General features: G+C 39.9%; 1 protein-coding gene across 1 annotated transcript; it reads left to right on the top strand.

Annotated features, from left to right (window-relative positions):
- The first annotated feature begins 9 nt into the window (after positions 1–9).
- Positions 10–20740, top strand: TTC38 (tetratricopeptide repeat domain 38). Its single transcript, XM_065843361.2, has 14 exons — positions 10–103; positions 3244–3321; positions 3775–3856; positions 4233–4404; positions 5387–5560; positions 7480–7555; positions 9063–9182; positions 12065–12124; positions 13244–13282; positions 14056–14137; positions 15392–15557; positions 18293–18452; positions 18744–18817; positions 19506–20740. The coding sequence occupies exons 1-14, from the start codon at positions 80–82 to the stop codon at positions 19597–19599; spliced, it is 1401 nt and encodes a 466-aa protein (XP_065699433.2). The 5' UTR covers positions 10–79; the 3' UTR covers positions 19600–20740.
- Positions 20741–21232: the final 492 nt, after the last annotated feature.

The following is a 21232-nucleotide window of genomic DNA, read 5'->3' on the forward strand; positions in this document are numbered from 1 at the left end:
CCGCCCCGGCTCCTCCTCCTGAGGGGACGGCAGGCGCGGGGCTGTCGGTTGGTGGCAGTGGACGTGGTGCGAGGGGATCATGGTGCCGCTGAGGGATTGCAAGGTGAGGGAGGGAAGGAAGGTGTGGGGCGGAGCGGGACGGCGAGGCTCTCCCGCCTGCCAGCCTGGCCCTGCCGCAGCCACCGAGGGCGCGGGGGGCTGCGGCCGCTCTGTCCGGGGCCCTTGTTCCTGTCGGCGGCGGGGGCGCCGGTGTCCTCCCCTCGGGGGTCCCGGGCCCGCTCCAGAACCGGGCTGGGAGCGGGGCTTTGGCGGGCGGTGGGTCTGTGGCGGGAGGGAAGCTGAGCTGAGCCGAGCCGAGCCGGCCGAGGCGGACAGTGACCGCTGGGCACGGAAAGCCAACCCTGAGGTGGTGAGGCCTGTGTGGGAGCTCGTCTCCCTTAGTCCCCCAGTGACCTTACACTGAAGGTGGGTTTCAGGTGGGGTGAGGCTGCTGTTGGAATCTGAAAATGGGGTCGAGTTGCTGAACCCTTCCCTGCCAAGCAAACTAATGTCTGAACTTCTCTGGGTGTTGCTCACAGCACAGGATGGCCCCACAGGTGCTCACCTGCCCTTTCTGTGGGCCAGGCCTAAACTCTAAACCAGCTTTAAGTCCAAGGGTTCAAATTCTGTCTGCAGAAGTTAGCTACTGATAAGTATTTTGTGTGCTTTTTCTTCCTGATAAAGTTAACTCTCACTGTCACTCATTTTCTTGTTTTTTGTTTAATTAAGTGGAGAGAGGTTAAAAATGAAGTCTTAAAGAACTTCTGAGTGTGTCATAGGTTTAGGAGTGCCAGAGCTCTGGAGAGCTGCCTCTTGAGTAATAGAGCATGTGCTAACAGCTAAGAGCAGAGATTCCTCAGAGCCAGCTGGGATTCTAGGAGGAACAAAAATATAAATAGTTAAGTCACCAGATTCCATGACTAAACTCTCATCTTAAAGCAGGAGAAGGGACAAGGCTTTGGTGTCATCCAGAAGCAGTTAGAAGAGCCAAGGCCATGGTGTTCTCCAAGAGGCATCATAGAGAATAGCTTCTTCTAGAGTTAGAGAGCAAGGTTGTGCGAAATTACTGTAACAGAACTCAAAGGCAGCCTCTATGGGAAGGGGAGGTTATAATTCTTTTGCAGACTCTCCAGGCTGATTTTTACCTACTCGCGTGGATTTTTTCAGTCACAGTCTGATACCTGAGCACAGACAAGCACCAGGACATGAGTGTCCCAAACAGTCTGGGCAGGACCAGTTGTGTATGACCCAGAGGGCAAGGGGTGCTTGCTGGCTGTTCTGTGCTCCCAGAGACCCTTTGATTCTTGGTTTACAACAACAGAATCTGTTTGGAGCAGATCTTTTGTGTCCCTTAGGAGTCAGCAGCTGTTATGGGGTGGTTCTTCCCTGCAGCCCATTGTCCTGATGCACTAACGGGAAGAGTAGTGGCATGGGTGATGTGCTGCAGCCTTGCTATCATCCTGATGTTGCCAGGGGTCTTCCCGTGAGGAGTGAATTACATGGGCTGTAGCCTTAGCAGAGTAGAGGCTTGTTAGAGTGGATAGAAATTGCATGTCCTTCACCTAGAGCAGCAGAGTCCTTAGTGATGGATGCAGGCCTTTTTTGACTAATCCTAGTTCTGCTGGTTTTTTCTGATGCTTATGCACCGATGTTTTCATTCCTATGAATCTTAGCATTAACAAATCTTCTCAAAATGGGCTGATGTTTTCTACGTTTGTTGTGCAAAAAGGACAGTGGCAAAGAGAGCTGCTTCAAATGGAGCCTGGTTTTGATGTCTGGTAATAGAAGTGGTTCCTGGCCTATTTTGAAGGGCACCTTGAAAGGTAACCTGTAAGTAGCAAGCCTAACCTTGCTACCCTCTTGAATTTTCTCTTTGCACTGGATATAGCATAGATTGCAAAGAAAGTTTGTAGTTTTATATTCAGGTCTAGCCTTTCAGGCTTGTAATTTGAACACTCAAGTGCTTGAGCTGCTGGAATGTAAGCTTTTAATCCAATCACAGTGGGAAAGATTTAGGATATATTAAAAAAGATGTCTTTGCCAGGTTATTTAAAAATTTGACAGTTGGGTCATTAGAACCAGGCTATACATTAAAGTGTAAAATGAGATGAGCTGAACTCTTGCAGCATCTACAAGGACTAATCCCCCATTAGGAGGAGTCTGAAATGGTTTGCCCCAGGTCTTTTTTTTTTTTTCATGTCTATCCCATATGTTCTGTGTACTGGAATAAGGTGATGCTGAAGTGAGTGGGGCAGCTCCTCAAATATGCGTGAGCTTAAACAGGAATGTATATGATGTGCTGAATGCAAGTCTGTGCTTGAGAAGCTTACAGTCTTAGAGGCAATGATGGGTGCAGTATACAATGCTGAATGGAAAGTGATTAGTAGAAACAAACCTAAACTTTATCAAAGGTATCTGAATAGATTGCCAAGGGAAGGTCCCCAGCTTATGAGGTGCAGGCTTTGTGGTTCTGTGGCCATCCTGTTTGGGGGAAAAGGCCTGCAAGCAACTAGAGATTACATGCCTGTTTGCTGTAGACACCCACATGAGTAAGTAAAGCATTATGAAACAGGCATTGGATTTTTCATTTTGTTGCCTGAGTTACTTAAGAGAGCAGTCATGGAGACAACCACGAAACAGGGTGCTGTAGCTGCTGGAGTTTAATTCCACTACTGAGTAAACTGCACATTTTTTTACATTCTCCAGCAGCTAGGCAGTAGCACATCAGTCAGCATTACATAGCTTGTTAAGAAACTATGGCAGCCTGATTCTGTTTTGCATTTTAGCTTTATCAAATGCTCTTGTTCTTCCTTTTTCTAAGGCTTGCCTACAAGCCTGCAGTCCAGATTCTTTGTTGGCTTAACTCCAGCAGCTTGGTGGATTTGTTCTGCCAGGCTGTTGGGCGTGCAAGTTACTTAAGGTGTTGATTTCACTTATTAAAAAAAAAAAAAAGGCTTTATTTTACTATGTCTTACTTCACATGAGGTATGTCTGCAGCAGATTCTAGGCAAAAGTTGAGCTGTAATGAATTAAAAACGGGTCTCTCATTATGAGATGTGTAAGCCATCAAAATCTTCTATTACACTTTATAATTTTTTGTTAACATAGTTAATGAAAATATCAGAGCACCGTGAATTTGAAAATCTGTTGGCATAGTCTGGAAAATGTGTGTGTAAAATGAGTGGGTTTGTATTTTTTGTGCAGGCCTGGCAGGATGCTGGACTTGTCCTGTCGACAACTAGCAATGAAGCCTGTAAACTATTTGATGCTGTGCTGACCCAGGTATGTCCATAGAGTGTAAAAAAATGTGATTTGAAGTGACTCATGCATGAAGCAATCTCTGCTGCGGTTGATATTTAAATTTCTTATCAGCTGGGACAGCCTCACAGTCAGGAGTTCAGCCATAAGCAGGCAGCTGAAAGCTCTTGAAGCAGAGGGCTATGCCAGATGCTGCAGCTGTGGGGAAAACCTCAGCCAGTGTGCTCATCCTAATTGACACCGAAGAATCAGCCAATTGCCAAACACCACATTGAAAACCACAGTTATTAGTTCTGCTGGTGGCCAAACTGCCTTAAAGAAAGCAGTTTTTCTGTTTTCCTACTGCACTAACCCTATCTGAATGCAAAGTTTATCTTTTAATCATTTGCCTTGCTTCCTTTTGAACTGTAAAGCCTAGGAGAATGAAAAGAAGCCCAGTATTATCAGGGTTTCCTTGACTCTCTGTCTCTCTTACAGTATGCAACCTGGACCAATAATGAGAGCCTTGGAGGTATTGAAGGATGTCTCTCAAAGTTAAAAGCTGCTGATCCAAATTTTAGTAAGTGTAACCTTTAATTAGTATGGGAAGTGCTGGATGTTACATGGTGTCTTCGTGTTTAACTTAGCTTGTTTAGGCAAGTGGGAAGTGGTGGATTATAGAATTCTCTAACAGTTCTTCAGAGTCTAGAGTAGGCTGGGAAGGTTTTGTGTGTTCTGTTTGTTGTTTTTTGTTTTGTTTTGTTTTCCAAGTCTTTGTAAATAGCTATCATGAAAAGCCTACAAAAACTTTAGACTTATAAGACTTCCCAGACCCCTGTGAGTACAAGTCAGTCTGGTTTAAAACAAACAAACAAACAGCTCCCCCTCTTGTTTATGTAGAGACAAATTACCTGCAATGCTGTACAGCTCAAGTTGTAATGTGCTATTTTTTGTAGCAATGGGACATGTCATTGCTAATGGCTTGGAGCTGATTGGCACTGGAAGTTCAGTGCGGCTCAACAAAGAGCTGGACAGCGCAATGAGAACTATGATGATGCTTTCAAAATCACAGCCACTGACTGAGCGGGAGAAGCTTCATGTATCAGCGCTGAACATGTTTGCCAGTGGGTAAGTCCGCTGTCATCCCATTTACAAGACCGTGGAGAATTTTAGCCACCACAAGTGGAAGAGACGATATTAGTGTTGCCTGACAGGAGGTGACATGTAGCAAAGGATCAGGGTGAGATGTCAGTGGTTTTTCCTGAATTTCTCTCCAAACTGTAGGCACCATGACTAGCTAGTGAGCAGCAGTGTAGGAGAGGAAATGCTTTCTTGCCACCACTTCAAATCATTAAGCACTCTGTGTTTTAGACCTGTCATAGATCCATCAGTGGAATATATGGTTTAGAATTAGGAAATTAAATATATAACTACAGTAATGTCCGATATAACACAGACTTGGATCCACAGAAGCAAAGCTACAAACAGACTTCTCTTCTCTCTGTTGTCTCCCTGTGTCAAAAACTATTTCCCCTGTAAAACAAGGAGACAGCAGGATGTTGGAAGTGCTATTGGAGGCTTGCTGTTCCATTCATATGATCAATTTATGTGCACTGCAGGAAGTATGGGCTAATGCTTCACTTTCACTATTTGTTTGTCAAATGAACAGGTGAGCACGGATTTACCTCAGGTAATTCTTAGCGAAGGTGAAGAGGAAGCTGCTGATGCCGTGTTACTATGTGTTTAATTCCCACTAGAGGAGAGAGAGGGTGTCTTTGTGCATGTGAAGTTAGATTAATTATGGTAGGTCTCTGTAAAAACTCTTCAACCCTGTAGGAAAATCTTTCTGGTTTAAGCTTGTTTGATTTTCCTTGTGTATTACAGTGACTTGTTGTAACCCAAGGACATTTCTTTCAAAAGATTTCCCAGATGGTGCTCAGTGAAGATAATGCCATTATTACTTTTAAAAAGACTAAGAAATTCCTTCAAAGGAAAAAAAAAAGTAATTTGATGTTGAATTGTCTCTTTTCAGAATAGCATGTTTAGAACTAGCAGCAGAAGCAGGTGTGTGTGCCTTCTCTCAGCAATCCAAGTAATTTTTTCTTTCTAGGCAGCTTCCAAAAGCTTGTGATCTGTGGGAACAGATTCTGCAGAGCCACCCAACTGACCTGCTAGCCCTCAAGTTTTCCCATGACACTTTCTTCTACCTGGGATATCAGACACAGATGCGAGATTCTGTTGCCCGGGTTTATCCTTTCTGGACGCCTGATATTCCTCTAAGCAGGTGGGTCATGCTTCAGTTTGAAAATCGCTCTTTATCTGGTGTGCACGTACTTTGCGGTTTTTAAGTTCAGACACATCTGAATTATAACAGGATCTGTTGGAAACAAACGTGGACAAAATCAAGGGCTTAGAAATGAATCAAACTTGACCACAGCTAGAACATCTCTTTCATATCCCTGTTGACACTGTTGTTGAGGGTTTTTTTTCTTAAGTGAGCTGGTGCTCAGTTAGTAAATTTGCTGTCAATTATAGCATATGGCAGGTAACACACAGGATAAAATCATGTCCTCATTGAGTACAGTGGCAAAGCTCCTTTGGGCTTTTATGGGTCCAGTTTTTAACTTGAAGCTCATGTTCTGGGTGATAGAGCACATCAGTAGAAGGAAGGAAGGAGTTGTAACTTGGTCTACCAAAGTGTCATTCTGAAATAAAACTTTGCTGCACCAGCTGTTATATCCCAAAGACTGACAGGAAGGTAGAATTTTAAATTTTTTTTTAGTTCAGTCCTGAAAGTTCTGATTTCCCAAAGTGTCTATTGACAAGTTAATAAAAACTAACTTGGGAAATTTTAAAAAAGTCTTTTGAAGACCTGTTAAATTATTTGAAAGCTTTTAACTTTATGTAAAAATTAACATTAAATTATAAGTCAAGACATACATTGAACATTTAGAGATAGATGAATAGATGATCCACAGGCAACCATAACTTTCTGAACATTCTATGCATGCTGCTGTACACCAATACATTGTACCTCCACATTCAGCACGATCTTGTCTCCTTTTTTCCTTTCACAATCAGTGTGGGAAACACAGACTGAATGTTAACATAATAGTGATGCTAACTGAGCGACCCCACAATCTCGTGGCACAGAGGGCAGTGTCAGGAGTCTCATTTTTCGAGCTGTGTTACCTCAACTCAGAAAAATCTAAACCCCTTAGTTCTTTTTAACTACAATATGCTGGTTTCATTTGTTGGGGAAGTAGGACAACTTAGCAGTTCTGATTGCTTTCTTATAAACTTCTCTAGCCACAATGCTACAAAAGTGCAGGTTGTTGTCCACTTAATTGTAAAGCCACAGGAAACACTCATGCCGAGCATTTATTGAATTATAAAAACCTCGCAAGTACCCCTTCTCCTCAGACTTACCGACAGGTAGAGTTACATGTGAATTGGTACCCTGGCAAAAAACCAAACCAATTGCATTAATCTTGATGTATGAAATACATCAGTTGGAACATACCCCACAGATTTTAGTAGCTCATTTGCCTTAGGAATTTAAAACCAAACCCCAGCAGATATTTTGAAAAGCAGAAATGTGTTCTGTGGTATTTTGCAATCTACACATCTGCAAATACAATAGGAGTTAATTTTTTCTTGAAACGACTGCATCAAGTAGTGTGTAAGAACATATAACATCCCTAATTTTCCTTTACATTGGGCCTTTATGGTGTAATGGGGATGCTTTACAGCCAGTTTTAAAGGGGCACTTCACATGAAAGTACTCTCCTGTAGTTTTGTGGGCACTGGATAAAGTGCAGAAGGCTGCACTTGTCTGTTGCCTTTGAGACACTCAGGTATATTTGGTGACAGCACTGTCTTGCTTCCAGCCTTCTGTTTCTGCATCTTGCAGCTGTTATGCGGATCAGCGGATTGTTCTGTGCAACTCTTAATTCCAGCTTATTCAAAGATGTAAATATCAGTTCTCAAAACCCTGGTGATATGCACCTTTTTTCTGTTTCCCATGCTGGTGTCTCTGGGCCTCTCATTTCCTCTGAGAACTAGCTAGTTATTCTGTATTCTGCAAGCTTGAACCTTCTTTGTAACTTGCATTGTAAGGACTGATTTTTAGTTATGTTTTTCAGTCCTAGATTAAATCTAGTCTTAAATGGATGATGTGCTGGTTTTTCCTCTTTTGCTTAGCTATGTGAAGGGCATCTACTCGTTTGGACTCATGGAAACAAACCTTTTCGATCGTGCTGAGAAGCTTGCCCATGAGGTAAACTGCCTGCTATAGGTGCTAAAAGGTTTTAGAATTCTTAAACATGGTCACCATCTCTGGGTGGTGGTTTGTGCGAATGCCATGAACTGACTCTCTCCGTCATCCCAGTTGTTGGTATAAGTAGGAAAGAGACGAAGTTCGGCATGAAAACGCTCACAGAGTTTCATAACAGAGTATTGCTAAGTATTCCTTAGAAAGATTCCCACATCTATGCCGTACCATGGCAGTTTCATCTAGACTGTATTCCCTTCACTAGCTTATGGGCATGCCTTGTCAGATGGTGTCAGAACACCCCTATAAAATCCATATATTATCCCATCTTCTGTTTCCCCTATGTATAATTGGCTGTTTACTCCTATTAAAGAATGTTGGATCAGTTTGATGTAATCTGCTCTTGACAATCCATCCTGTTTGGGTTCCTCCTCCCTTTTTTCCCCAAACCCTTGTTCCTGGATTATTGAACAATTAACCAAACAATGTTCCTGGGGATCAATATTAGCTGACCTATTTCCTTTTGATGAAGATAGTAATTATACCTGAATTTCTCCAGTCCTTAAGGTTATCCCTGTCCTCTAGGAGTCTCAGATACATTTAATCTCTCATAGGTGTTTTTCCCCAACTTCTGTTACATCAAGTTGCTGAAAGTGACAATAAAGACTAACTGGTAACATTTAATATTTACTAGGTTAATGACTAACCTTGCAAAATGCCTAAAACCTAGTGGGACTTGTTGGAGCAAAGAAGAGGAATTTGCTGAATACTCAGAGCTGACCAAGTTCTTGAAGGAGAAATTATTACCTGCAAGGCAGCACGTCATGGAATATATTGTGCCTGTGGATGCAATTCTTTCATGGCTGATATTGATGCATGTCTGTGAAATAAAATGTCATTTGATAATCTTCACCAAAACCTGCATTTTAAAGTGCTTTGCAGGTGTTCGTCTCTATGCAGTAGAAGTCAGCCAACAAACATTTTATTGCTTTTCTGTCCAAATTAAACTTCCTGGCTGTAGTTAATTGGAATGGTACAGGGATGTACTTAACATGCAGCAAGTAAAAAGTCTCTTGCTGCTTTGTCAGCAGTGATAAGTATTTAGTCTGGAGAAAAGGAGGCTGAGGGGAGACCTTATCGCTGTCTACAACTACCTGAAAGGAGGTTGTAGCATGGAGGGGGTTGGTCTCTTCTCCCAAGTAGCAAGTGATAGCACAGGAGGAAATGGCCTCAAGTTGCTTCGTGGAGGTTTAGATTGGAAAAAAATCTTCCCGGAAAGGGTTGTCAGGCATTGGAACAGGCTGCCCAGGGAAGTGGTGGAATCACCATCCCTGGAGTTGTTTAAAAGGCGTTTAGACGAGTTTCTTAGGGACATGGTTTACTGTTAGAGTTAGGTTTGGATATGACTGGACTTGATCATCCTGAGGGTCTCTTACAACTGAAATGATTCTGATTCTGTTGTTATTTGCAAGTTTGTAAGCTTAATCATGTTTTTTCTTTTTTTCACTCTTAGGCTTTGGCTATAAATCAGACAGATGCATGGTCTGTTCACACCATAGCTCACATAAATGAAATGAAAGCAGAGGTGAAGAAAGGCTTAGATTTTATGAAGGAAACAGAAAACAACTGGAAGGTAAACATTCTTGTAGCATCTCTGAAAAAAACTCCTTCTAGGTCGTCCTTATCTATTTCAGCCAAGTTCTTGATTCCTATGCGTGCAGTTCCTTCCTATCTGTAGATACAAGCAATACAGAGTTTACATATTAGGAAATAAACATGTGCTGTCACTATCCATGCTACTTTTGAAGCAAGTGGCAGGAAAAAATGACATATTATTAGGGACATGTACTGTGGACCACTTTAAGTCGTCATTACTATGACTGCTGAGATTACAAAAATAGCAAACATGTCAGTAGGCCAGGGTTCACACAGTCTGTCCTCGCACGCTGCCTTACTTTAGCTAGGAATGTTGTAACAAATACTGCTTTTCAGCAAGTGTGTGGTTTGTACATGCACATGTAGTTTCTTTTTCCTGGCGGACCTGACTAGATATTTCACAGCTCTTGAAGACATGGCCGCTGTGGACAAGCGAAACGTCAGATGTGAAAATTGTGATTTATTGTGGTTTATAAAAGTAAAGTGACCGTTGATGTTTTCACAAGCTTTTTGCTTAAACTGAGATGAGCCCTGAGAGTCAGCTGAGGAACCTGGCTAAATCTCTTCACAAGGATCTAAGATGAGGTGTGAAATGACACAATCAAATCAAATCATAAAATATTTGTTTGCTTCTGGATGGGGAAGGATTTTTAAAAGTCAACTGTGAAGAGAAATGATGCTTTTGTCTCTTTTGTAATATACCAAAGTTACTTTATATATCCAGCATATTTGAGTATCTCTCAGAGTACTGATCAGGTTAATTTGTCTGTCATGTGGTCCTCTGCTGTAAGTGAAGCTTAATTTTATTTGTGTTGGACAGCATGTGTTTTCACAATGATTAAGTATGTTATATTCAGACCATAAGGCTCTGAGGTTTGAATTTGTTGAGCCAGCAAGAGTCTATTTTAGAGTCATCTGAGCTGACCATTCCGGCTCACCCAAGGAGCAGGGTGGAATAATGAGACTAGAAGGACCATTTATTTTGCACTTGTTTTTTTTTTTTGTTTTGTTTTGTTTGTTGGTTTGTTTTGGTTTTTTTAAAGTTAAGCATTCAGATACTGAGCTTAGAAGTGCAGGCAGAAAACCCTTGCTCAAGATTCTGAAAGCATTTTGTCCTTTAATATATTAGTTTTAATGAAACAGTGATGTAGGGGACTGACCGTTTGAGTAACACCTTAACAAACCCTAATCAGTGACTTCTGATTTGATTTTGAACACTGTTTCTTAAAATAGTGCATGCCTCTGTCATTTATACTCTTTAACAAAAACAAAAAAAAAAGTACACGATCAGTAAGCAGAATTGTCTAATGTACCTTCGTGCCTGACCCAGTATAGTTAAGATTGTAACAGCTGGCATTGTCATAATGATAATGTGTATAATCACTTCTTTTGTGCAGTATTTTTCATCTTAAACATCATGAATACTGAACATTAAACTGTAAGCACATGAAAAAAGCAAGTCTTTATATGGGCTTTAACAAAGTTGCTTGTATTTGGTTTGGTGATTTGAAATTTTTATTTATTTTCCTTTAATGACAAGGATCATCTATCAGTACTGCCACAGTATTCAGGCTCCTTCTGTTGCCTTTAATTCATCTTCCTCCTTCCCAATGAAAGAGGCAAAGATTTTGTACAGGTTTTCTTTAAAGTTCTTTGTTTGTTCTCTACTCCAAAAAACACCAGATGCCATTTGTTTTTATGTATATTTCAGCATAAAATCAAAAGGAGCAAATTACCTTACCAGAGGGGAACCCCTCTGCAGTGCCATTTATTACTAAATGGCAATGGTTTTCCTCTTGAGATGTTGTGGTGAGATTCCATGGCCCGCTTTTATTTCTTTCTTAGTTACCTACAATTTAATCTCATTTAATCCCATGTTCTTGTTTGTATGACTTTTGGAATGGTAGTATGATATCAAACTTGATATTATCAGGTTTGTGCTCAGGTTTGGTTTAATACTAAACAAGGAAAGATTACCGGAATGTTTACCTTAGCACCATAAAGCTCCGTCATTCACTGGGAACCTTTGTGCTTCCTGAAAGTGGGTGTTTCAGTTGCCACCACGAAAATGATGATGCTCTTTTCCATTTTTGAGAACATTAAGTTTAACTACAGCACTCAGAGAGAAGGGGAGGAAAGAGACGAACCTTTCTGCTATTATAATTTCCACCACAGGATTGTGGAATTATATTCCTGCTTGTCTATTCACAGTGCACTCACAAAAATGGACTGCAACGACATTGCCTTGAAGAGCAGGCTAGGGAACAGTATTTGAAGTTCTGGTGGCAGCTGAAAAGGACAGTGCAAAGCTGGCACAGTCCAGCCAATATTCATCTCATCTGGTGAACTTACAATGTGTTTAGTATCTGGTGCAGCTTCTGTAGTCTGTAGTAAAACAGATGTTTAAGAAGTGATTCTTCCCTGTCCAAGATGGGTGTCTGGATGGGTGGGATGACTGGTGCTCACAAGGTGGGCATCTCTCTCTACCACCTATCCAGGTTACTTTGGACAAGACACCTACATTTTAGATGCGACAAATCTTATTCTTGTTATAGATGTGGAGTTGTTTCCTAAGAAAAACAAAGTGCTGCAAAGGAATGAATTCTGAGGCATCCAAGTGAAATTCTTCTCTGGAAAATGATGTGGGGGAAACCCTGTTTTTGAGGTTCTCTATGAATAGCTGCAAGGACAGATGTATCAAAGTTATCCTGGCCAGCTGATTTAAATTTCTTGTCTCTTCTGTTTCATGAAATACTCAGTTTTGCTGAAGAACAAAACAGAAATCTGAGTAGATACATTTAAATGGGAAGTTATTTTGCAAATAACATTTTCTTTCTCTTTTTTTTTTTTTTTTTCCAGGACAGTGATATGCTTGCTTGCCACAATTACTGGCACTGGGCTTTATACTTCATTGAAAAGGTATGGGATACCTTCATATAGGTGTTTTATGGTCCAGATAGGTCATTCATCTAATGCTATTTTAAAAAGGAGACCTAACATTTGTAGGGGTTTTTTTTCAGCTATTGAAAGGGATGTTTTTATAAAATAGCACAATGCCATTTTTACGAGCTAGCCCTTTATTACAGTTCTTTTGAGAAGTTTTAATTACATTGGTCAAAGTTCCAGGATCTTTGTTAGAGTGTTGAAAAATTGCTGGGAGATTATTGAAACTTTGAAGATTGAGTAGTCTCACTAATTAAACTTGGCATAGTTATTTGATAGGAAGATGAACTTGGATCTCTAATTTTCAGACAAAAAATAAACAACACTCTTTTTGAATTCAATACTAATTTGATGGCCTGAAAATTTGCTGACTATAAGAAAGGGGCAGTAACCTCTAACTTTTGTTGCCAATGTTATTCATTATTAACATTCCTAATTGTTATTATTGAAACCCTTTAAAAATGGTTGCAATTTTACCCAACCTGTCAGATTGCCATGTGGAATTTCCTTGGCTTTAATACTGTTTAGCACTCGCAGGGTTCAGTTAAACAGGGAGGCAAATGTGATATCCTTGAGAAGGCAGTGTACTTCGGTCAGGAAACAGGGTAACTTGCTTGTGGTCAGTATTATTAACATAGAAGTAGTGTAATTCTTGATAGCTTATTTATTGTGCCACCTTCCAGCTATTCAACTTCTTTGTAGCCTGCTTAAAATTATTTTTCTTCCTACCCTTTTGCATACATCATGGGATGCACTAATTTTTGCAAAAATCCCTGAAAGGAACATTAGAATGAGAGGTAATACCTTGTCTTTCTCCTTCGTGTGTAACTTATATCAGTGCTGGTACCTGTTATTAAATGAAACCTAAACATGCTGATTATTTACCTAGTGAATCCTGGTTTATCTTAAACTCCATTTTTTCTTTCGATACCCCAAGGTTTCTTTGACTTGCTTTGTTTTGATCAAGTCATGAGGCAGTTGTGAAGTAATAATATCATGACATCTGTAAATTTTATGTACGTCTTTGGTTATTACCAATCACTTTCGGTTACTGTAAATGAGTGTTGATCATGCAGTCCTTGTTTGCTTTTACAGGGTGACTATGAGGCCGCTTTGACAATTTATGACAATCATGTGAGTATGGGCCTTTTTTTCTTTACCAAGAACGTTCTTAAGGCCATGAGATGTGCTTTCTTCTTTTTGTATGAGATTGAAACCTATCACAGTGTGCCATAAATATATATATTTTATTTATGTCTGTTGTTACAGTTTTTTAGGGAAACTGTTTCTCAACAATTTGGGGTAAAAAGCCCAGAAGTCTCATGTGTTACATGGTTCAAGTCCATGTTTCTTACTCATGCTTTTTAAAAGGATGTAAAATAATTTTCCTATAATGTCAAGTTACCTTTACAAATAACTGACTTTTCGTGTTGGGAGCTAAGTCAACAGAAGCATGTCTTGTCATTCCTAGTTAATTCATTGCAGTTCTTTACTGTCTGGATTTCAAAACAATCTTTGTAAATAAACAATATCAAATCAGATAGAATAACATATATTTGTAAGGCTTACAAAAATAACGTAGGCATTAAGAAAGCTGCTGGGCAGGCTTCTACGTACTAACTTTGGCAAAGTGAAGTATTATTTATGGCACTATTTTGGAAAAAATAAAATGCCTTGGTGACTCTCCATCCTTACTGAGTTTAACTTCATAACAGGAAAACCAACACAAATTAAGCAATACAAGTGTTTGTCATTGCAAATTTCTGTATTCAGGAACGATGCAATAAGGGCTATTGCAAATGAGGTATTTTTTAATGAATAAAAAGATAAAATTAATTTATGTGAAAATAAGTTTAAGTTCCCACTAGCAGATCAGTTGGGCAGCTTTTGAATACCTGTGATTGCAGATTGCTCCCCGGTGTCTGTCAAGTGGAAGCATGCTGGATATAGTCGATAACTCTTCGATGCTGTATAGGCTTCATCTGGAAGGTAGGATATACACCTGGCATTCTTTTTTTAAATTAAGGGGAACAGTTTTCTTTGTCCCTCCCCACTTCCCCTGCATTGCATGTTGGAGAAATATTTAAATATACTTACAGAGCAAGCTTGGTCAGTGCTACAGAAGAAAATTCTGCTCTTGAGAAAAGCCTCAATAGGAAATTCATAATAATGTTCATACCCTTTATTCTTCCCAAGAGCTTTTGTTTTTTGCATGCTGGTATGGTATTTCGTTCAGCTTAGGCTATCGTGAGTCACGTATTTATTTTTTGACAAATTGACTTATTTTATACCTGGAGATTTGAGGCTGAACAATCAAGTACATGAGCCTCTAAAAAGCTGTAGAGCTTCCTTGAAGTAAATTACAAGTTAGATAGTTAACTTTCTATTTAAATAGCTAGTACATGTATATTAGCCTCTGGCTTTTCTGTACTCTCCTTAACTTTTTGAAGCTAGTGCTTATCACTGGAGTTCATGGAGGGGGACACGCCAACAGATGAACATTATTTTCACAGTATTCTGCTAAAACACTAATGATACATTTGGTTTGTTTATGAAATCCATGTTATCACTTTGTATAATTTGATTGCTACAGACGGTTCATTATGAACATCATCTCCAAGAAGACATGAGCAATCTCATAATAAAGCCAGAACCTCACATAATGCAATCCGGAATATTGATGATAAATTACTGACAGTCAATAACTCTTTGCCCAAATACAGAAGGCTGCAGCTGAGCATCGCTTTGTAAAGTTTGCCAATTCAGGGACAGTTTTCTTGAGTTCAGCAGGAATGCTGTTTATGCTGTGTGACTGAAAGTGAATAGAATAGAATAGTTTCAGTTGGAAGAGACCCTCAGGATCATCAAGTCCAACCATTAACCGAACTCTGGCACTAAACCATGTCCCTAAGAACCTCATCTACTCATCTTTTAAACACTCCACCACTTCCCTGGGCAGCCTGTTCCAATGCCTGACAACCCTTTCTGTAAAGAATTTTTTCCTAATATCCAATCTAAACCTCCCCTGGAGCAACTTGAGACCACTTCCTCTTGTCCTATCACTTGCTACTTGGGAGAAGACACCAACACCCTCCACGCTACAACCTCCTTTCAGTAGTTGTAGACAGCGGTAAGGTCTCCCCTCAGCCTCCTTTTCTCCAGGCTAAACAGCCCCAGTTCCCTCAACTGCTCCTCAAAGACTTGTGCTCCAGGTATATTGAAAAAAATATTTTTTACTCTTAGGTGTAAAGCTTGGAGACAGGTGGAACAGTGTTCTCAGGCTTACAAAGCAGCACACCAAAGATCACATTCTTCTGTTCAATGATGTACACATCTTGATGTCCTCACTTGGAGCCAAAGACCACAAAACTACTGATGAGCTTTTGACAACTCTTCAGGAACTTGCCAAGTAAGCAAGTTAAAGTGTTGGATTCAATAAATATTTTGTCCTCTGAACTTCAGGGTGATAATGTCTCTGGCTTGCTGAAGTACTACAATGTACTCTGCTCTGGGATGTGTCTGGTTTAAGCAGGCCAATCTCCAGTTAGGAGATCCCTATAATTATTTATTCATTGAGTTAATGTCTAGAGGAGTTTCTAATCTTGTTAAGCAGAAATCTCTTATGTTTGAGGTCACGGACACTGACTGAACAGTTGCTGTGTATTTGCTTTCAATGGGTTCACACTGACCTGTGTTACATAAAATGAATCAAGTATTTTACCTGTATATTAGTAAGGGCATTCTACAATACCTGTCAGCTATCTGTAGTGGTTCTTTTTTGCTCTGGTTTAAATGGTTCTTTAATAATAAAGCATTAGATCTATGATAGATTCTAATAGATACTGTTTGATGTATTGTGAAGCAGTTTTACAGGAAACTGGATTTCAAGTGCTACTAAAGTAATTTAATTTGAAGGCAAAATGTTACCTATTATTATTTGAAAGACTTGAATGTTTAAGTATTTAATCTAAATATTTTTTCGTGTTCCCTTATCTATTAAATAACTGCAAATTGCCTTTATTTTTTGGTGGAATTGATATATAGATGCTTTAAATGCAATTTCTGCCTCCCCGCCCCGCCCCCCCCGAGTTTTTCCTCTGTTTCAGCATTGATTGCTTCCCTTGCCTTAAAAAAGGAGAACCTGAAGCTGTCACTATTTGTTCCTGACAATAATACCCATTAATCAAAGATAATAAAAAATAAATGTAATTTTTAAGAATACTTACAAAACCAAAAAACTGTCACATCAAACCTAAATCAAGTCTGATTTGACTAAAGTAGGAAATGCTGAATATCTTATATATAAATGTATGTAAGTACGTATAAAGTATAGAAAGCAGCACATGCACACCACTTCAGGGAAGCTTTAAAAAACACATGCTGCTTTTCCTTTCACCCAGTGCTTCCTTTTGCCTTTTGTAGTAATACGACTGTACTTTTCTAGCTGTAGTTTGAAGTATTATAAAGCTTAATTTTATTATTTGAAAAAGCAGTGAGATGAATGGATTATATTAATGATTGGATTAATGGATTCATTTGCGTATATCACAAATATGTAATAGCTAAGTGATACCTAAGATACCTTTTGCACGTGTTAAAAAAGCAGTCATAAAACTTTAGCACAAACAACAGTCATTCTTGGCTTATCATTAATATTTTTCCTCAGTCTTTGCAATTTAAAGTTGACAAGAACTTTTTTTAAAATATTCTGTGGCGCTCTCTGGTGGTTGTCACGTGCTTATTTTCCTGGATGGAAATGTTAGTTAATGCAGGGGTTGTGTTGTTCTTCACAAATCAATACTTCAGATCAGCTGGAAATACTTCAAATGAGTCTTCCATCTCTGTGCGTTTTGTCAGAGAACTGGAACAAATGTTGAAATAAAGAATTGTTTAATCATTTTCATTATTAACTATCTCAAACTACTTACTTAGAAGGGCACAACAGATGTGCCCTGCTAACTTTCCAGGATGCCATATTTTGTTTAAGGAATGGTAAACGCATAGGGCACCGCTGCATACTGAAAAATCAACATTGGTCTAGTGGAAGAAATGGGAATTTTGCAATACTGACTCAAGAAGGAGAGTGCAGAGCATGCTCTTTGTTTGGTTCAGTCTGGACTGTGACTCCAAACTGTGTTGCAAGCATTCAGAACAGAAGCCAGTGACTCAGGTTCCTCAATATTAAAGATTTAACTGGAAAATTTACAGAAAAATGCATTCTAAAGAACTGATGGCATTTATAGCATTGAACTGCACACTATATGATCAGGAATAATTTATATTGCGTGGCCTAGAAAGGCCTCCTCCCCTGGTATTGCCAACCAGCTTTTCGGCACAGAAATGGCACTACATCCAAGACCTGATTGCTGTCAGCTGCTTCTGTAGCAGAGGGAAAACACAATTCCACGTTGTCCCATGCAGGTATTGCCTACAGACCAAAGAGCTACAGCCCATTTACTTGTATTTTTAATTATTTTTTAATATTGGCAAGGATGTCTGCTAGAATGTATTCTTCTGTTGGCGTATTGGCATGCTGTATTCCTCTTCCACTCTTCAATGGGTTAGGATACAAGTACTGAAAAAGCAAGAATTAAAAAAAAGGAACTTAGGAGCTAACTAAAACCCCTTGTTTGTGGGCCTAAAACCAGTCTGTGATGGTTAAGATAAGACAGCAGACTTTGAGAGCTGTCATTGGGAATACAGTTGATATTACAAAGAGAGTGAAGCACTGTGCTGTCTGGCGAGCTGTTTTGCAAGATTTTGCCTGATTATTTGGAGCTGTTTGCTAGGGACTGATTCCTAGTTTTGGCAGAGATGAGGACAGTTTAAGAACTGGCATTAGGATGTTGTGGTGAGATCATCAGAAGAGAATCTTGCACCTTTATCTCACTTCTTCCAGCTAAAACTGTTTATTGCAAAGGCAGGAGGGGTTGGGCTTGTACCTTTTGTACATCTATTCAGAATGAAAACTGACTGATGCGTAACAAAAAGGTGAAAGTAATGTAAGCACATAAAAAGATACTATCTCAAAGTACCTGAAACATCAGGCTTATGTATAGAAAAAAAAAAATCCTGTCTGCAGGCAGTGAAATATGCACGTTTATAATTTCATTTATGGGAGTTAACCACTTTCTCGTTCTACAGAGAACCTGGTGAAGACCATGAGCTTTCTATGGCTCCTAAGTTGGGGTTACCACTCTGCCAAGCTCTTGTGGAGTTTGAAAATGGAAACTGTGATAAAGCTGTGGACCTGCTGTACCCAATCCGTTATCAATTGATCCAAATAGGAGGCAGTAATGCTCAGGTAAAGGAGATCAATAAAAGACTTATTGGTGGGACTTAATTCTCTTTCAGCGGCCTCCATTAGGCACTTGGATTATTAACCACACTTCATTCTTAGAAAGTGAAAAGCTGAACTGTGCTTGTGACTGAATCCTGTTTGCAAACACGTATTAGCAGCCTTAGCCATTTAATTTTTCATGTTGCGATATTTTCTTCCTCGGTGGGTTTAATAATTTGCTAAACAAGACATTGTGACCAGCAGTAATTTATAAGTTACTTATTACTTTCTGTTCTTGCTGACTTCTTTTTCCAGAGAGATGTTTTCAGCCAACTGTTGATTCATGCTGCTTTAAATTCTAAATCACAAGCCAAACGAAACCTTGCAAGGTGAGCATTTTTCCAGATAAGTATTTGCAGTAGTAGTACTTTTACTAAAGAAAGAAGTAGCAAGCATACTCAGTCCACTAAATTAAGGCTAAAATTATGCATTTGTGTTCAAGGGCAGTTGATTTGCAAATGGTTCTGTCCTGAAATTTGGCCTCCTGCCTGTTGATCGGTGTACTTAATGGACTGCTGAAAATCAAATTTGTCCTAATGATGACATCTGCTATATTGGGGAAAAAACATTTACAGAGCCTGATATGTGAGCTTGCCTTAGTACAGATCACAAGAGCCTTGTTTGGTAGAAATTATAGTTGTTGATTATTTACCCATATTGAGTTCCATTGAAATGTATTGACTAGGTCTTCCTGTGCACTTAAAAGAATGGATCCTCAGGACAGTATGAAGCCTTGCCTGTTCCCTTCCTGAAGTGTCTTTGAAATATATAAAAATTAGATAAAATACCAGAATTATTCTTCTGTGCACTCTGGGTGCTCATTTTCAGTCTCTCAAAAGAGCGCTGTTCTGCCTAAACTTACTGCCAAGGCCAAATAAGGGAAGCCTGCAGACATGAACATGTCTGTAGGTACCGTTTTCCTCCTCTTACAAGGATACTGCTGGTGATCTTAGGGGAAAACTGATGTTGTACTTATGGCCTTCCTCCTGTTTTCTCCTTCCTCTCCTCCTTTCTCAGGTGCCTCCTAAGAGAACGTGACGAGATGAGACCAAATTCACCAATGACAGAGCGGCTCATTAGGAAGGCAGCAGCTGTCCATTCAGTGGCATAAGTCTTCCCTGAGTGCTTCAGCTGAAATAGCAATAAGGTCACCAATCAAAATCTGGGTCTGGGGAGTGGAGGGTCATGTGCTGTAAGCCATGCTAGAGATTCACAGAATCGCAGACTGATTGGGGTTAGAAGGGACCTCTGGAGATCACCTAGTCCAACCCACCTGCTAAAGCAGGTTCACCCAGAGCAGATCACACAGGAATGTGTCCAGGTGGGTTTTGAATGTCTCCAGAGAAGGAGACTCCACAACCTCTCTGGGCAGCCTGTTCCAGTGCTCTGGCACCCTCAGAGTAAAGAAGTTTCTCCTCATATTCAGATGGAACCTCCTGTGCTTCAGTCTGTGCCTGTTGCCTCTTATCCTATTGTTGGGCACCACTGAAGAGAATCTGGTCATGGTAGGTAAGGGTACCCTATGAATCAGAGATCTGACAATGATTTCCTTGAAAAAAAATACAACCTCCTGAAATGCAGCAGCTGCATATCTTAAATGATGCCACAAGGAAAGAAGAAGATAACCTGCTGATACTGCACAGCTTTCTGAAGCATTCTGGGAGACTCCTTTTCTGGTGTATTTTCCTGAAAGTTCCCTCTGGGCCTGATTATAGTACAGTAACTGTGCCTGGACTTCAGTCATGCATAGCTGGCTGTGTGCTGCCCTGGGAGTTCCTGTGGAGGTTCCTTTCTGACACTTTTCTTACCCCAGCGCTCACTTGAGGAAAAAATATTTCATTTTTGAATCAGTGATAATTTGTGAAATGAGGTAAGGGCATTTCAGTCCTTGCTTGCTGCCTTTTGAAGCCTGCAGACAGCTAGAGTTGCCTGTTCTTCAGGTTCATCACTGCTTCATCTGTCTAGCCACATGGCTGTGATTGGCTTACTCTGTGCTAAAGTTATACTAGGTATCTGCTGTTGTTTTTAATCAATGCATTTCAGGCAATGGCTGGACAAATACCTTTTTCCTCAAGCAAAATAATAAATCTTATGAGGGAACAAAAGCCTGAGAAATCTGCTGGCTGTTTATGGTTATGTAGCTTATGTGACCCATTGCTAAACAAATGTAAGGTTGACATTTGTAGTACTTTTGATATAATATGATTTAGAATTTTGTCTGCTTTACATCGATAAATTTGAAGATTTGCTCAGTTGAGAGTGTGCATATGACTTTTTTGCATGTATGGATGGGTTATTCAGCTTAATTTCAGGAACCTGTAGGAGTGTGCATCCTGTAACCATTCTGTCTTGCTTCACCACCCTATGCTGAATTGTTTTCAATTATTATTATTATGGAAAATAATTGACAAGCAGGTGTCTGAGTCAGAAGAACAAGAGGAAAGGAAGAACAAGCAGAAAGGAAGAACATGCAGAACTGGAGCAAGGACCACAGATACTCCTAAAAGTTCACTTTTGTATATCTGAGCAGAGCAACTGAAAAGCAGTTGATACAAACTTTATATATCTTACAAAATAGATACTAGTTGTGCACAGGTTTTGTAAATACAAACACAGCCCCATTCTTGCTTTTGTTCTGCCTTTACCATACCTGATAAAGTTAGCAGGCAAGTGAAGGCTAGATTTATTAACCCAGGATGAAGTACTTTTTTTTTAAAACAAGTTTTCAACCCATGTTTTCCTGA

Source organism: Patagioenas fasciata, chromosome 1 (genome assembly GCF_037038585.1).
Source record: "Patagioenas fasciata isolate bPatFas1 chromosome 1, bPatFas1.hap1, whole genome shotgun sequence".
NCBI lineage: Eukaryota > Metazoa > Chordata > Aves > Columbiformes > Columbidae > Patagioenas > Patagioenas fasciata.

Coding starts and splice junctions, on each gene's coding strand:
- TTC38 (XM_065843361.2), top strand. CDS start 80: ATGGTGCCGCTGAGGGATTGCAAG. Junction 13,283..14,055: donor TGACAATTTATGACAATCAT/GTGAGTATGGGC, acceptor CTGTGATTGCAG/ATTGCTCCCCGGTGTCTGTC. Junction 15,558..18,292: donor ACTCTTCAGGAACTTGCCAA/GTAAGCAAGTTA, acceptor CTCGTTCTACAG/AGAACCTGGTGAAGACCATG.